The sequence below is a fragment of the Lolium perenne genome, chromosome 6 (assembly GCF_019359855.2).
Source record: "Lolium perenne isolate Kyuss_39 chromosome 6, Kyuss_2.0, whole genome shotgun sequence".
Lineage (NCBI taxonomy): Eukaryota > Viridiplantae > Streptophyta > Magnoliopsida > Poales > Poaceae > Lolium > Lolium perenne.
This window is the reverse complement of record NC_067249.2, coordinates 186,789,440-186,806,459: the sequence shown is the minus strand read 5'-3', so window position 1 is coordinate 186,806,459 and position 17,020 is coordinate 186,789,440. Positions and strand designations below refer to the sequence as shown.

Genomic DNA, 17,020 nt, shown 5'->3' with positions numbered 1-17,020 from the left:
TGTTTTCTGCAAACAATCATCTTCCACACAATACGGTTAATCCTTTGTTACAGCAAGCCGGTGAGATTGACAACCTCAATGTTTCGTTGGGGCAAAGTACTTTGGTTGTGTTGTGCAGGTTCCACGTTGGTGCCGGAATCTCTGGTGTTGCGCCGCACTACATCCCGCCGCCATCAACCTTCAACGTGCTTCTTGACTCCTACTGGTTCGATTAAACCTTGGTTTCTTACTGAGAGAAACTTGCCGCTGTGCGCATCACACCTTCCTCTTGGGGTTCCCAACGGACGTGTCAACTACACGCATCAGTTATATTCATGTTCATTGTATTTTTCTGACAAATTTTCATATATAACACTTTTCTATTTGATTTACTATTTAAAAGTTATTGAAATAAGAAAAAAACAAAAAAGAAAAAAAGAAAAAAGAAAAAAAAACAGAGCTGATCCTTGTCCAACGGCTCCAGGCCGTTGGATTAAAAGGGCCTGAGCCGTTGGATGCGGAGCGCACGGATCGGCCAAAAGGGCCTTTTGTCGCGGGTGGTGGCTCAACCCGCGACAAAGACCCCCTTTTGTCGCGGGTTGAGCCACTACCCGCGACAAAAGACCCCCCCAGTATATAACCTCCGCGCGGCGCGGGCCAAGCCAGAACCCGCGACGACCAGGAGGCCAACCCTAGTTTTTGCGCCGCCAGGCTGCCGAATTGCGCCGCCGCCGCCGCCGACGCCCGCAGCCGCCGTTCGCGCGCTCCTCCGCCGACGCTCCGTCGCCGCCGACGCCTGCGCGCTCCTCCGCCGACGCTCTCCATCGCCGCGCGCCTCCTCTGCCGTGGCGCCTCGGCTGCAGCGCCGCCGCCAACGCCTCGGCCGGGCCGCCGCCTCGGCCGCCGCCGCCTAGACGCGCCGCCGCGCCTCGGCACCGCTGCAAAGGTAGCGCGCCGCCGGCCGGCACCCCCGCTGCCTCTGCCGAGCTGGAGCTCGTTTTTTTTTGTTTTTTTGTATATTTTTTTTGTATAGTTTGTTTGTATAGTTAATTATTTTATGTTAGTAATTAGTATGGTTAGTATAGTTTAATTAGTATAGTTAGTATAGTTTTAGTTAGTATAGTTTTAGGTTTTGTTAGTATAGTTTTAGGTTTTGTCAGTATAGTTTTAGGATTTGTTAGTATAGTTTTAGGTTTTAGTTTTTATTTCATTTGTTTTATGTAATTAGTAGTTAGTTTAATAGTTAGTTAGTTAGTATATGTATTTAGTTTAGTTTTTTAGTATATGTATTTAGTTAGTGTATTTAGTTATAGTTAGTTTAAAATTAATCGCTCTCGACTCCCTCTCGCCAACACCCCCGACGCCGACACCGGCCCTCTCCTCTCCCTCTCGCGCAATCGCTCCCTCTCCCTCTCGCGATCACTCGACGCTGCAACTCCCCTCTCTCTCCCTCTCCTCTACCTCTCGCAAACACCCTCGACGCCGACACCGGCCCTCTCCTCTCCCTCTCGCGCAATCGTCCTCGTCCCGTGCTCCCTCTCCTTCTCGCAAACACGCGTCGCCGACACCCTCTCCCTCTCGCAAACAAGCGTCGCCGACACCCTCTCCCTCTCACAAACAAGCGTCGCCGACACCCTCTCCCTCTCGCAAACACGTGTCGCCGATTAGGATTAGGGTTTGGTTTGTGTTTGATTAGGGTTAGGGTTAGAACATGTACTTATCGATTTAATTCTTTTGCAGAAACAATGAATCCATTCGAACGGGACTTGGAACATGAAGACATGTTCGCGGACATAATCCGCGATGGTACAGAAGCCGACCGAGAAGCCCGCGGCTCCGGTCATGGAGAAGCCGACGGCTCCGGTCATGGAGAAGCCGACGGCTCCGGTCATGGAGAAGCCGACGGCTCCGGTGACGGAGAAGCCGACGGCTCCGGTCATGACGAGGTATTAATGGAATTCTATATGTACATATGTATTGAGGCATTAGTATAGAGGCATTAATGCAATTCTATATGTATTCTCTTAGGCCTCCGAAGATAAGATAGAGAAACGAGGCCCGGCAAAGAAGTTGACCAAAAAAGACCACTTCACAATTGAAGCTATATCACCGGAAGGCCAACCGGTGGTACCCGCGAATGTCGGAGTGACATTCAAAAATCAGTGCCGCCCACTAAGACTCGGAATGCACCCAGCCGGAAGCGTTTCAAGAGTCCTGTCCGCAAGAAGTCGCCCCTCCCAAAAGTACCAAAGGTTCCTCCCCCCGTCCTTACGATCGTACCCCGGAGGAAAATGATGCCATTGTTAAGAAATACAACTATGATCATTTCCATAAGCCAAAACCTCCTGCGCCAGAGCCATACACAAAGAAGCAAATAGCATATGCTACTAGTTTTCTGAACACACCATCGCAGTATGAGTTACACTAGAAGAAGGATGACTATACACGCACTCTTGCGAAGGTAATTGATGACAAGAGCGAGAATGAAAAGGCTAAGAAGAACAAGGATGACAAGGGTAAGAAGAAGGATATTGCTACCACGAGCAAATCATCAGCTAGAAGTGCAGCCGAGAAGAAGTCAAGTTCAACAACTGCACCCCTCAAGGCCAAGCAAATGACAAAAGGAAAAAAGAGAAAGGAAGTTCCCCTCCTCGGAGATCAGCCCAAACAATCGATCCCAGCACTCAAAGTGTTTAATGTTCCCAAGCTGTACCACAATCAGGGTGGTTTCGATATGGAAGAAGCTGCAAAGCTAGCGGCTGCCTGTGACGTTACCGTGGAGGATTTGATGTATGCAGCAGATGTTGCACTACCCACTGCTCATATAGCTCCTAAATTTGTCTACGGGGCCGACTTGGTCAGCACAGAGCAGCTGCATAAACTGCCAACACATATGCGGAATTTGCATCAGTGGTACCTTGATGCATGCAAGGAGAACATAATGTACATCGTGGCGACTATACCATGGGAATATTACTACCGAAAGGAGGAGATCCATATTGAGATGACTGAACTCTGGCAGTTATTCAATTTAGAAGCCCTCGACAAATCTCTCATGAGTTGCTATTGCTTGTAAGTTTTTAACTACATATAAGTTCATTTTCATTCAGTTCGTGTTCGTTCTCATTGCATATACTCATTATATCTTATGTGTTCTCTATTATGCAGACTGAAGATCAGTGAATGCAAAAGTAATAATATTATCAATATTGGGTTTATGGACCCAGATAAAATACATGTTGAAACGGTAAAGCATAACCGCGAAGATACGGGGGGAAACCTACTAAGGTTTTTGGGGGAGCAATATTTCTGTGATTCAATATTGTTTCCTTACAACTACGAGTGAGAGTCTTAATGATCTTTTATGCACATCCAATTTTTCTTACTCGATGTTAAGTGTAATTCCTGACGTATATAACATGTGCAGCTTCCACTGGATTCTACTAGACATTCAACCTGATAAGGGAATAGTTGAAGTAAGAGACCCACTGAGTAGAGGCGTGGACGGGTTCAGCGACTTGCAGAAGTTGCTCCAAGTGTAATTTCCTTCATCGCCGCGCTATATCTTTCGTGAGATATCAAGTAATTATCTACTCATTCAATCATTCTTTTACCTGGCAGGGCTTGGACAGCTTTCAAGAACCATCATAAGCAGAGTACCTGGGCAGAGAAGCTAACATTTACTCCTGTACCGTGCCCTCAGCAGCCAGAAGGGACGAATCTATGTGGATACTACGTTTCCGAGTCCATTCGCATGTTAACCACTGAGAGGCAGAACAACAATAAATTCAACGTAAGCAATAACACTCACAAATTTTATTTATTATCGTCAATATTTCGTTATCAAGATTGATATAGTCATACTCATCTCATTTTCGTATATAGGTCGACTACATGCGGGACAGACTCCAACCAAAGGAACACCTACTAGGAATTGCGGAGGAACTGGCGGGACTTTTGGTTAGAGAAGTACTAAACAACAAAGGCTTGTTTAGTCCAAATAGATGCTCTACCTCCAAATAGACGGTCGTTAGTACCGCTTGTCGATCGTGAGCTAAATGTATATATATATGTAAGGGGAATCTACATGTAAGGGGAATCGACTTTTGCTTCCAACATTTGTTTAATCGATCTATATATATATAATGAATGAACGTGTACCACTGATCTAGTAGCGTACAAATATATCCAACTTTTATTTTCGAATGGCGGGGGGTGGCGGGGGGGGGGGGGGGGGTGCTGCACCTCTCAAACCCTAAAGCAGCAGCGTTGTGCGCTTGCCACGTAGAGGGCCTTTTGTCGCGGGTGGTAATACCGCCCGCGAGAAAAGGGCCTGTCCCCTGCGCGACCCGCGGCTGCCACGTGGTGGACCTTATGTCGCGGGTTGTAAGAGACCCGCGACACCTCCGTTGTCGCGGCTGTCCGCCCGCGACAAAAGGGTCGTATGACCCGCGACATTAGGCCTGTTTTCCACTAGTGATGGTAAGCATGCTCGATCTCCGGGTGGAGTGCTGAGCTATGAAAAGAGTTTGTTCGCACAGAAACCATGGCTCAAGTGCTACAGATCAGCAATAGCTATGTAGATCGATCTGGTGGCGGCAATTAACTTGATGGCCTCCTTGTGGCGGACATGTGGCGGATGTCAAGTTGGGCGAGTTCCTTCACATATGTGTAACAGTGTAAGGGTATCTTCAACGGGGCGACCCATCCCGCGCCCGCGCGTTCGGATGGGTCGAGCCGGACAAAATCCCGGCCCAACGCGGGGACGCACCGCAAAAGCGGACGGCCGCGGCGTCCGGAACGACGCAAACCAGGGGCCCAAATCTGGGCTAGGTTTGCGTGGCCGCGGATGGCACGCGCCGTCCGCTCGCGTCCGGGCATCCGTCGCCTCGTCTCCTTTGGGCCCACCTGTCGGTGACCCAGGAGGGTATTAAATGGGGACTGGAGGGGATCTGACCCTCCACTCCAGTCCCCACTCCACTCCCGCAGCGAAACCGCCGCCATGGCCCCGAAGCGAGTTTTCGCTCCCGGAGCCAACGACGACGAGGCGAGCAGCATCCGCCATCGTCCGCCGGCGCTGCGACAATCCTTCGGAAACCGAGGCTGCCTCCACATCGGAGAGGCCGCCCGCGGCGGCGCGGCATTGCCGCAACCGACGCCGCTGCTGCTCGAGCCCAAGCCCGAGTCCTCGGAGGAGGACCCGGACCTCCGCGCCGCGCTGCTCATCTCGGCGGCGGAGGAGGACGCGAAATGGCCGCACCTCCATGCGGCCATTCGAACCTCCGAGATGGAGGAAGCGGCGCGGGTGGCGGAGGAGGAAGCCGAGCTCTGGGAGCTCTACGCCCAGGCCCGCCAGGCGCGACGGGAGGAGGAGGAAGCGGCGCGGTGGGAGGAGGCCAGGCGCCGCGCCGACGAGGAGCGCCGCGAGGAGCAGCGGCGGCAGGAGGCCAGCGCCGCGCGGAGGAGCAGCGGCGGCGCCGGGAGGCTGTGCGCCGCGCTGGGCAGAGAGGCGGCAGCCGCCTCGTGGGAGGCGCCGCTGCGTGCGCCGCCGCATCCTCGGGTCGCTCCGGACCCCCACTCGGCCTGGGAGGAGGCCCTGTGATCTCCGTGGCCGGAGTCCCCGGCGCGGTCGAGCCACAACAGTGCCTCGCCGCCCGGGGACGTCGTCCACGACGACGACGACGCCCACAGGGGCTAGGCGGCGCACCGGCGGCCACCGCGCCGCCGACCAAACCCTAATAGAGGGTTTTTCGTTTAAATTTTAAAGCCCATATATGGGCTTCTTTTGTTAGTTATTTGCCCAAAATAGGGCTATGTACAAATTTGCCCAAAATAGGGCATATATCTATATCTATCTCCGCAGTCGTCGAGTTCAATCTCCGGCGCTCTATCAATGGGCATCTACCATGTCGGAATAGGCTGTCGTCAAGTTCGATCTCCCCCGCGGTGATCGACGTTGCCTCCACCGCCCGCTATTACTACCGCGTGGAGACCAACAAGATCTGGTGTTGTGCTGGGTTGGTAGCTAGCTTCGTCTCATCAACCATTAATTGGCATCATGTTGCGTCGTCGAGTTCGATCTCTGGATACAACTTACAAGTGAGGACAAGTGCGGACGGCGGGCGGGCCACAGCTCAGGTAGGGCCCCAATATGCAGGGCAGCCGGCGGCTCTGCGTGCAGGACACACGCAGTCTCCACTCCAACTTCTGCTTACGGCCATAGTCAACGTCCACGAAATTTAGAAAGTCTCTGTCGCAGACGACAGACGAGGTCCTGAACTTTGCAGGGACTCCATGGTGGTCGTCCCACATCTGACATCTGGATGCCAGGGACGCGGACGAGGTGTGTGCAACTTTCTACATCACGTTTTTTCAGTCACGTCAGGTGCTAGCTTAGCTTAGTTTCATGCATGTATTTCTAGCGAATACTATACAAGAGGCGTGCGCATCTTTGCACATAACGTTTGTTCGTTCTAGCTTCAAGCATTTATTTGTTTAGCGAATACAAGAGGCTTATGCATCTGTGCATAATATTTTTGAATCACATGAGGTGCTAACTCTGGCACTCTTTTTTTTTCAGCTCCATATCTTTTTCTTTTCACACATCGTGCTGATTCGCTGCTACACATAAGCTTTAGTGTCAAGGGGAAGGATCTAAGTTGTTCTTTTCCTGCAGTTACCGTGCAAACTTTCTTGTTTATGCATCACTGTAAAAATTTAGCTTATTCTGCAATTCTGTTAGAGCAATATTTTATTTCTATTTTGACAAAAAAAAAATCAGTTCTGAACTTGGGTGTAGATCCTCGTGGTTGAAACTTTTTTTAAAAAAGCAAAAAAATTTAAAAAAATCTGAAAATTTTGGAGAATGAACATAAACAAGAGTCCTAACTGCACACCAAAAATCTCCGAGAAAAGACATATGTAGTGGTCTGTGCAGAAAAACAAAATGTGGTGTTGTTTGGAACATCATTTTGTCTTTTTTACACAGACAACTACATGTGTCTTTTTCCGGAGATTTTTGGGGTGCAGTTATAACACTTGTTCATATTAACTGTACAAAAATTTCAGTTTTTTTGAATTTATTTGCATTTCTTTTCAATTTTTTTGTTCAACCAGAATCATCTACACCCGGGCAGAAATACATTGTTCATATTCTGAAGTCAACATATTTTACTCTGCCGCAGCAACGCGCGGGCATTGTCCTAGTCTATACCTAATAATAAAAGCAAAAGAGTTTCTTGTTGGTCCGTTTTTTATTGCCCTTAGTTTTGATCTAAATTACACCAGATGCCACCGCCTAGGAAAAAACGGTTCGTCCTGGAAAGAACTCGCACTGGTTTGGTCCGTCCCCTGCACTTTCCTTCGTCGGCGCTTCTATCTCTGCTCCTTCCAGCGCCACCATCACATACCTCTGCCGCCCGCCCCGCCAGAGTCCACCCGGAGAGGCGGGGACCATCCATCCCGCATGTCCTCTCACCTTTGTTCGTGGCCATGGTGGATGGGGAAAACCAGGAACGATGAATTCATGGCCAAGGTTGAGGGGGACAAGAGCAACGAGGTCGCCCGATCTACTGCTCGAGGCTCTCGCTGCCGTTGTTGAGGGCGGTCGTAGGCGCTCGCTGCTGAGAGAAGGGCGTAGAGGAGGCAACAGGAAAGGGGATTAGGTAGTGGGAGAAGGGCGATTTTTCCTCACGTACGCGGCCGCCGGCGTCAAGAATTGAGGCAGCGAACTGAAATTGGATCTCATCTTGGTTTATTTTACTTCTCCGGTCTGGATTTGCTCTCCCCATTTTTTCCTTGATGTGGATTTGCGTTTTCAACGTTGATGGAGTTGGATCTGTTCATTCATGTATGTGTAGGGAGTCTAGATCCTATATCCATTAGTCCGCTACTTGCGTTTGCGCCCTTGCGCTGCTGCCGATTGTAATACTACTTCATGTCTTGGCTGAGCTCTGCTCCTGAATCTACTTCGATGAAAAAGATCAGCCTTAATAAATTGAAGTATTGGCAAGCTGGCTTACTCAATGGACAGAGCAAACTCTGCACCTTTGCATGCTGGTACTGAGCAACACTATGTACACATGCCGTTCTCAAGAACTACCATGGAGCAAGTGTGCTATTGCAGGTAATTCTACACACTACACTGGTGGAAAAACAGGCTTCGGGTGAGCCCCATAAGTCGCGAAGCTTCAGGAACCGCGACTAATGGTACCTTTAGTCGCGGTTCGGGAGGCGAACCGCGACCAAAGGCCTGGGCCCAGGGCGCTCGGTGGCCAGCCGGTGCACGTGGGGGTCTTTAGTCGCGGTTGGCCAGGCCAACCGCGACTAAAGGTGCCCGAAGGCCTTTAGTCGCGGTTGGCCAGGCCAACCGGGACTAAAGCCCCTCCCCTAAATATACCCACGCAGCAGCCAACACTTAGCCATTTGGTGCCATTCTCTTCACAAGCTTCACAAGTGGGTGTTAGGTTTGCTTTTGGTTCCTCTTATGCACATAAGGTGTTTGATGAAATGCCCCAAGAGCATGAAACAAACATGATATGAAGTGTTGGAGCCACACTTGAGCTTTCTCATTTATTTTTTCCTCCTCGATCGCGGTTAGCAACTTGAACCTTTGATGTGTCGTTGATAAAATGTGCATGTGTGTGTAGTTCATTGTTTAATTTATATTGTTTGTAGCTAGTTAGTTTAACAAATGCATGATGGTTAATTATATATTTTATATTATAATAATGCAGATGAATCGACAATGGATGTACGGTAACCGACTCTCCGGCGAGTTCAGTGCGGGTTTGAAAGATTTCCTCGTAGTGGCTAATGCGAACAAGCAGGGGGGTTTTGTTATCTGTCCATGTGTTAAATGTAAGAATCAGAATGGTTACTCTTCCTCAAGAGATGTTCACATGCACCTGCTTCGGCACGGTTTCATGCCAAGCTATAATTGTTGGACCAAGCATGGAGAAAGAGGGGTTATAATGGAAGAAGATGAAGAAGGGGATGATTTCATCGATGAAAGCTATCTTGCTCATTTCGGTGATACTTTCATGGAGGATGCTGAAGGTGAAGGGGAAGGTGAAGAAGAGGCACGTGATGATCCCGTTGATGATCTTGGTCGGACCATTGCTGATGCACGGAGACGCTGCGAAACTGAAAAAGAGAGGGAGAATTTGGATCGCATGTTAGAGGATCACAGGAAGGCGCTGTACCCCGGATGCGACGATGGTCTGAAAAAGCTGGGCTGCACACTGGATTTGCTGAGATGGAAGGCACAGGCAGGTGTAGCTGACTCGGCATTTGAAAACTTGCTGAAAATGTTGAAGAATATGTTTCCAAAGAATAACGAGTTGCCCGCCACTACGTACGAAGCAAAGAAGGTTGTCTGCCCTCTAGGTTTAGAGGTTCTGAAGATACATGCATGCATCAACGAGTGCATCCTCGAGCGCGGTGAATACGAGTATTTGAATGCATGCCCGGGATGCTCGTCTTTTCGTTATAAGTTCAGAGGCGATGACCCTGGTGACGACGTTGTTGAGGGCCAGAAACCCATGAAGAGGGTTCCCGCAAAGGTTATGTTGTATTCTCCTATAATAACAAGGTTGAAACGTCTGTTCAGGAACAAAGAGCATTCCAAGTTGTTGCGATGGCACAAAGAGGACCGTAAGTCGGACGGGTATTTGAGACACCCCGCAGATGGAACGCAATGGAGAAAGATCGACAGAGAGTTCAAAGATTTTGCAATGACGCAAGGAACATAAGATTTGGTCTAAGTACGGATGGCATGAATCCTTTTGGCGAGCAGAGCTCCAGCCATAGTACCTGGCCCGTGACTCTATGCATCTACAACCTTCCTCCTTGGTTGTGCATGAAGCGGAAGTTCATTATGATGCCAGTGCTCATCCAAGGTCCGAAGCAACCCGGCAACGACATCGATGTGTACCTAAGGCCATTAGTTGATGAACTTTTACAGCTGTGGGGCAGACCTGGTGTCCGTGTGTGGGATGAGCACAAAGAAGAGGAATTTGACCTACGAGCGTTGCTTTTCGTAACCATCAACGATTGGCCTGCTCTTAGTAACCTTTCGGGACTGTCAAATAAGGGATACAATGCATGCACGCACTGCTTACATGAGACTGAAAGTGTACATTTGCCAAATTGTAAGAAGAACGTGTACCTTGGGCATCGTCGATTTCTTCCGAAAGGTCATCCAGTAAGAAAGAAAGGCAAGCATTACAACGGCAAGGCAGATCACCGGCCGAAGCCTGCGGAACACACTGGTGCTGAGGTATTTGATATGGTCAAGGATTTGAAAGTCATCTTTGGAAAGGGTCCTGGCGGACAATCAGTTTCGAAGGGAGCTGACGGGCACGTAGCCATGTGGAAGAAGAAATCTATATTCTGGGAGCTAGAATATTGGAAAGTCCTAGAAGTCCGCTCTGCAATCGACGTGATGCACGTTACGAAGAATATTTGCGTGAACATCCTAAGCTTCTTGGGCGTGTATGGGAAGTCAAATGATACAAAGGAAGCACGGCAGGACCAGCAAAGTTTGAAAGACCCGATGACCAGCATCCGGAACGGTTTCAAGGTCGTGCCAGCTACGCACCGACCAAAGAAGAGAAGGTCATCTTTTTTGAATGCCTGAGCAGTATGAAGGTCCCGTCAGGATTCTCGTCCAATATAAAGGGAATAATCAACATGGCGGAGAAAAAGTTCCAAAACCTGAAGTCTCACGACTGCCACGTGATTATGACGCAATTGCTTCCGATTGCTTTGAGGGGGCTCCTGCCGGAAAATGTTCGAGTAGCCATTGTGAAGCTATGTGCATTCCTCAATGCAATCTCTCAGAAGGTAATCAATCCAGAAGTTCTACCACGGTTACGTAACGATGTGATCCAATGTCTTGTCAGTTTCGAGTTGGTGTTCCCGCCATCCTTCTTCAATATTATGACGCACCTCCTGGTTCACCTAGTCGATGAGATTTCCATTCTCGGTCCTGTATTTCTACACAATATGTTCCCCTTCGAGAGGTTCATGGGAATATTAAAGAAATATGTTCGTAACCGTGCTAGGCCAGAAGGAAGCATCGCCAAGGGCTATGGAAATGAGGAGGTAATTGAGTTTTGTGTTGACTTTGTTCCTGACCTTAAGCCGATTGGTCTTCCTCAATCGCGGCACGAGGGGAGACTAAGTGGAAAAGGCACGATCGGAAGGAAATCAATGATATGTATGGACGGCCATTCTCTCGATCAAGCACACCACACGCTTCCGACCAATTCCAGCTTGGTGGCTCAGTACTTTGAGAAACACAAGAATATTTTACGCTCGGACAACCCTGGGAAGCCTGAATCCTGGATTAGGAAGGCCCACATGGAGACTTTCGGCAGTTGGTTGAGAAAACATTTAATGAGTGACAATAAGGTTGTAGATCAGCTGTACATGTTGGCCAAGACACCATCTTCGACTATAACGACTTTCCAAGGGTACGAGATAAATGGGAATACATTTTACACAATCGCCCAAGATAAAAAGAGCACCAACCAAAACAGTGGTGTCCGCTTTGATGCAGCAACCGAGAATGGGCAAAAGGTCACATATTATGGTTACATAGAGGAGATATGGAAACTTGACTATGGACCCTCCTTTAGGGTCCCTTTGTTCCGGTGCAAATGGTTCAAACTAACAGGAGGTGGGGTAAAGGTGGACCAGCAATACGGAATGACAATGGTGGATTTCAACAATCTTGGTTACCTTGACGAACCATTCGTCCTAGCAAAAGATGTCGCTCAGGTTTTCTATGTGAAGGACATGAGTAGCAAACCGAGGAAACGGAAAGATAAGAAAACGATCAGTACATCATGCGATGATCCAAAGCGCCACATTGTTTTTTCAGGGAAAAGAAACATCGTGGGAGTGGAGGACAAGACAGACATGTCAGAAGATTATAATATGTTTGCTGAAATTCCGCCCTTCAAAGTGAACACCGACCCAAGCATTAAGTTAAATGATGAGGATGCTCCATGGATACGGCACAATCGTAAGCAAGCAGGGACACAAGGGAAGAAATGATGTGTAATAATTTATTGTACCAAACTTTGTTGAATGAATCATGTGAATTATATTACCCGTGATGTGTTTGGTGTCCATTTTCGAATGATTCAATTGACTCGAGATAGCACTGATGATACATGACGTCAGGCTGCCGCCGTGCGCCCTCGACGTCTCGCCGCGCCGCCCGTGACCGCCGCCGCCGCCGCCGCCGCCGCCGCCCGCGCCTCCTCTTCTCGATCCGTCGCCGGCCCGGCCGTAGTGTCGCCGCGCGCCGCTGCCCTGCGCGCCGGCCCCTCCTCTTCTCGATCCCGGCCGCCTGACCGCGCCGCGCGCGCGCATCACCGTGACCGCCGGGCGCTCCGTGACTGACGCCGCCGCGCTTCTCCTCTGGGCCACCGGCCGTGACCGCGCCGCCGGCCGCACGCGCACCGCCGCCGCCGCACCGTACCGGCCGCACCAAAGGACGAACAAAAAGAAGTTTTAGAAAAAAAATTAACAAAAAAAAAAACAGTTTTTAAAATTTGCAAGAATTAGTCCGGATTTTTTCCTTTTTTTTTGTTATGTTTGTTATTTTTAATTTTAACTATATACTTAACAAAAAAAAACTTAAAATTTTGTAATTAACTATAACTTCAACTTAACAAAAAACTTAAAATTTTGTAATTAACTATAACTTCAACTTAACAAAAAAACTTAAAATTTTGAAATTAACTATAACTTCAACTTAACAAAAAACTTAAAATTTTGTAATTAACTATAACTTCATATATAAAAACTTAACAAAAACTTAAATTTTGTTAAGTTTTGGCCCGTCTTCTCCGCGAGCCTCGACACGCGCCGTGACGCCGCCGCCGCCGCTGCTCAAGACGTCCTGTCGCGCGCCCGCCCTTGATTCTTCGTCCCGCTTGCGCGCGCGGCGCTCGTTTCCTTCGTCGTTGTCGCCGTGGTGTCGTCACCATTGCCGCTAACGCCGTCAACGCCGTCAACGCTACCTCTATTCATAAAAATGTAACGCCGCCGTACCGTCGCCAACTTAAAAAGAACTAAAGTTTTGACTTAATAAAAATGAACTAAAATTTTGACTTAATAAAAATTGACTTAATAAAAAATGAACTAAAATTTTGACTTAATAAAAAATGAACTAAAATTGTAACGCCGCCGTATCGCTAACGCCCGTCAACGCGCCAACGCTACCTCTATTCATAAAAATGTAACGCCGTCAACGCTACCGCCTCTATTCAACGCGCCAACGCCAACGCCGTCAACGCGCCACCGCCACCGCGAGGGTTATGTGTCCTCGTCACCGCCACCGCCCTTTCGCCACCGCCCTTTCGCCACCGCCACCGGTCTCTCGGTCACGCGGTCACTGCGTCCCCCCTCTCGCCTCCCGCTCGTCGCCCTCTCTGTTTATATGTAGAAGAGATGTGATAATGCATATACACAATTAATTTGTTTTGACTACATGTTTTCAGGACTGACATATGGCGGACGATAGAGCTGACCCGATTCTGGCCAACTATGATCTGGACGCTGAAGACCATATGTTCGGCATCATAAAAGGCGATATTCTATATGTGCCGACCGGACAAGAAGAAGATGATATCTCTTCTTATCTGAACCTTGACGGTGAAGATGAAGGGCGCCGTCAGCAAGATGATGCCGAAGGAACGACGATAAACGACGATCTTGAATTGGAAGTAGCAACCACCTCCGGCGCCGAGGTATATATATACATATTGAGCTAGCGTCTGGTGATACAAACTAACTGATTTGAATAAATGTGTGTGTACTAACGCGCGCGACTCTCTTTCTTATTTTAGCCCTCGGCCGGATCGTCGAAAAAATCGAGTACGTCGTCAAAGCGTGGCGCAACCAAGACGATGAAACCAAACGAAACATGCACCATCGATGTTGTCGAGGAAGCAATCGGCAGGCCGCTGGAGCCCAGCAAGAACGCCACCAAGTTTATCAGCCAATGCGGAGCCGTTGTTAGAGACAACGTCTCGATCACCGTCCAGGAGTGGAATGAGCCAAAGAAGGCACGTCTTGGTTTCACTTTTGTCTTTAAGAGAACAAAAAAAGATTGCTTCAACAAGCTTATGGAACATTTCGTTCTACCTCCGGAATACCGCAAATACGATGAGGAGGGTAACAAATTCAGGAAAACAAGGAGAGGTGCAAGCTAGTCAAACAGTTCGCTCTTTCTAAGATGGCCAACGCATTCCGGAAATACAAGCAAAATCTAGCCCATGACTTTGTCAAGCAGGGCAAGACTCCGGATTTCAAAGGACAATATGAGAAAATGCAACATGATTGGCCAGAATTTGTGAAGCAAAAGAAATCAGAGCAGTTCCTTGAAATGTCGAAAAAAAATAAGAAGAATGCGGCCAAGAAGGAGTACAATCATATTATGGGGCCAGGAGGGTATCGCTTTTGGCAGCCTAGGTGGGAGAAGATGGAGAGCGAGCTGAGGGCGCGAGGAATCCGTCCAGGTACGGAGGGATGGGACCCAAGGGCCAAAAGCTGGTGGTACGGGCATGGGGGATCGCTGAACCCGGAGACAGGGGAGTGTGTTTATCAGGGCAAAATAATTACACCCACCCAAAAGCTTATTGAGGCAATGAGGGATGCTCAAGAGGGGAGGATCAAGTTCAACAGAGAGAACGACGCCCTGACAAAAGCCCTCGGGAATCCTGAACACGGAGGACGTGTACGAGGCATGGGGCCCATTTCGTGGAAAGTAGGGTTCCCCCAGAACGATGACCCGTACGGTTACAGAAGCCGTAAGAGAAAGATGGATCGGGATGCAGATGTTGTGGCGAAGTTGGTAACGGAAATGGATGTGATGAAGAAAACCGTGAGTGTACTAGTAGCCGAAAGAGATGCAGCTCGGGCGCAGCATGAAGATCATCCAATGGATCTCGGAAGCCAGCAGCGGAGAAGAAGCAGCGTGGCTTCCACGGAGGCCTCACCGGCTGGTGCACCGACGATAGAAATTACTGCACCGGAGCCTCTGGTGGTCCAAATTACTGCACCGGAGCCTCCTCGCTACCCCGTGGACGATATAAAGGAGATGAAAGCATGTCATCTGTATTATCCTATCGGGAACATGTCCATGAAGGTAGCCATCGGCAGTGCTTTGCCACCTGGAGCACTCCACCACAACAACCCCATTCAAGATGGCTATGCTCGTGTCACGGTGGAGGAGATAGTCCAAGGGTTTGAGGACCTGGACATTGACATTGCTACACCTGAAGGGGTGAAAAGACTTGGAGATGTCAAGCGCCAGTTCATTCTATGGCAGAAGAAATTTATCAAGTTTCCAGGCGAGGCGCCAACAAGTCCACCCCCGTACGGTGGTGGTGGTGGCGGTGGCGGTGGCGGTGGCGGTGACGGTGGCGGTGGCGGCGGTGGTGGTGGTGCTTCACCTACACCTCGTTCACGTCAGCCGACGCCGCCCCCCAATTCACCTCCGGCGGGTAAGCAGACGCCGCCCCCCAGTCCTCGTCCGGCGGGTGATCAGCAGACACCGCCCCCCAATCCACCTCCGGCGAAGAAGCAGAAGCAGTCCTGGGTTATTAACCCGGACCCTTATGTACCTAGAACCACAAAGATACCAGAGCCATCACTGAAGCCTCTCCCCACAAGGCCTTGGGAACGTAGTGCCGAGGAAGTCGACTCACGCGCGGCTGCTGAATATGAGAAATGGAAGGCGGACTGCAAGAAGAAAAGAGAGGGCGAGCCCAAGCCGATATTCTCGACAAGCAAAAGCAGTGGGCTAAGTCATTTTTGACCACACCGTCCCAAGCCACGAAGAATCTGCCTGACGACTATTTACGTGAACTTCGTAGGCAAGCACTCGCGTTCAAGAGGAACCAAGAGTTGGCGGAGAAGAAAGCCTTGGAGGAGGAGGCCGAGAAAAAATTAGAAAGGGGGAAAGAAGTTGCCCAGCTCGGGGAACAAAGTAAACAATCGATTGCCCCGCTTATAGTGAAAGCCGCCGGTCCGGATGACCCCGATATCATAGCAGCTGCGGCAGCACAGGGATTGACTGTAACGAGTGCCAGAGAACAAGCGGCCGACTTAGGTATCACTCTTCGTGCACTGTTAGGCCTTGATGAGGCGCCAATGAAGGACGTAGTATTTACATATGTGAAGAATGGCCCTCTCGTCGAGCCTGCGCAGGAAGAGGATCTACCTCGACAAATGAAAGGTCTGCTAATTTGGTACAAGGGTTACATAAAACATAAAAACCCCAAAGACTATATCTATGCGGAAGTTAGATATGAGCATCACTTCAAACATTACTGGGTACAAATTCATCTGAGTGAATTGTTCCAGCTGTTCAATCTGCGCGACCTCGACAAATCTATCATCAGTTGCTACGTTCTGTAAGCGATTTATTAATTTCTACCCCATCTCGTTCATTGCCTGCACTATATATATATATTGTCCTAACTATCTTGTTGTGTACGCTATTATGCAGAATGAAGAAGCGGGATATGCGTATAAGGTACATCCATGATGTTGGGTTCATTGACCCACACATCGTTAATTCACATGTGTTAGAACACCACCCCGCCGACGTGGAGGATGACCTGTGGCGGTTTATTAGAAAACAGCGAAAAGTGATATTCTATTTCCTTACCATTTTGGGTGAGTGTTTCTGTCTTGAGCACATTCTCTTTTGTTTACTCCATGCATGGTATGTGGCTAATCGATGAGTTATGCATGATCGTGCATGTATCGTGTCCGCAGGTTCCACTGGATTCTTATGGTAATTCAAGTTCAGACCTCCTCAGTTCTCGTCCACGACTCTCTGAATATGGATCCGGCGCTTTGGGCCGACATGAGAAAAATGATGCAAAAGTAGTTATTTTCATTCATTTGCGCTCTATATCGATCGGCCTATTTCGTTCATCATTTCCTAATATCAAGTAACTAATTAATAACTCTCTTGTTTATTTAATTTTCTTTGCCTCGTAGGGTTTGGAGA

General features: G+C 49.0%; 1 protein-coding gene across 1 annotated transcript in view; it reads left to right on the top strand.

The window, feature by feature from the left end:
* LOC127310165 (F-box protein At3g49450-like) overlaps window positions 1-12,393 on the top strand; it is a 37,285-nt gene extending 24,892 nt beyond the window's left edge. Inside the window, exon 2 of the mRNA XM_071822362.1 lies at window positions 12,172-12,393. Coding sequence (XP_071678463.1) covers window positions 12,172-12,393 — 222 coding nt within the window. The remainder of the gene's footprint in view (window positions 1-12,171) is intronic.
* Window positions 12,394-17,020: the final 4,627 nt, after the last annotated feature.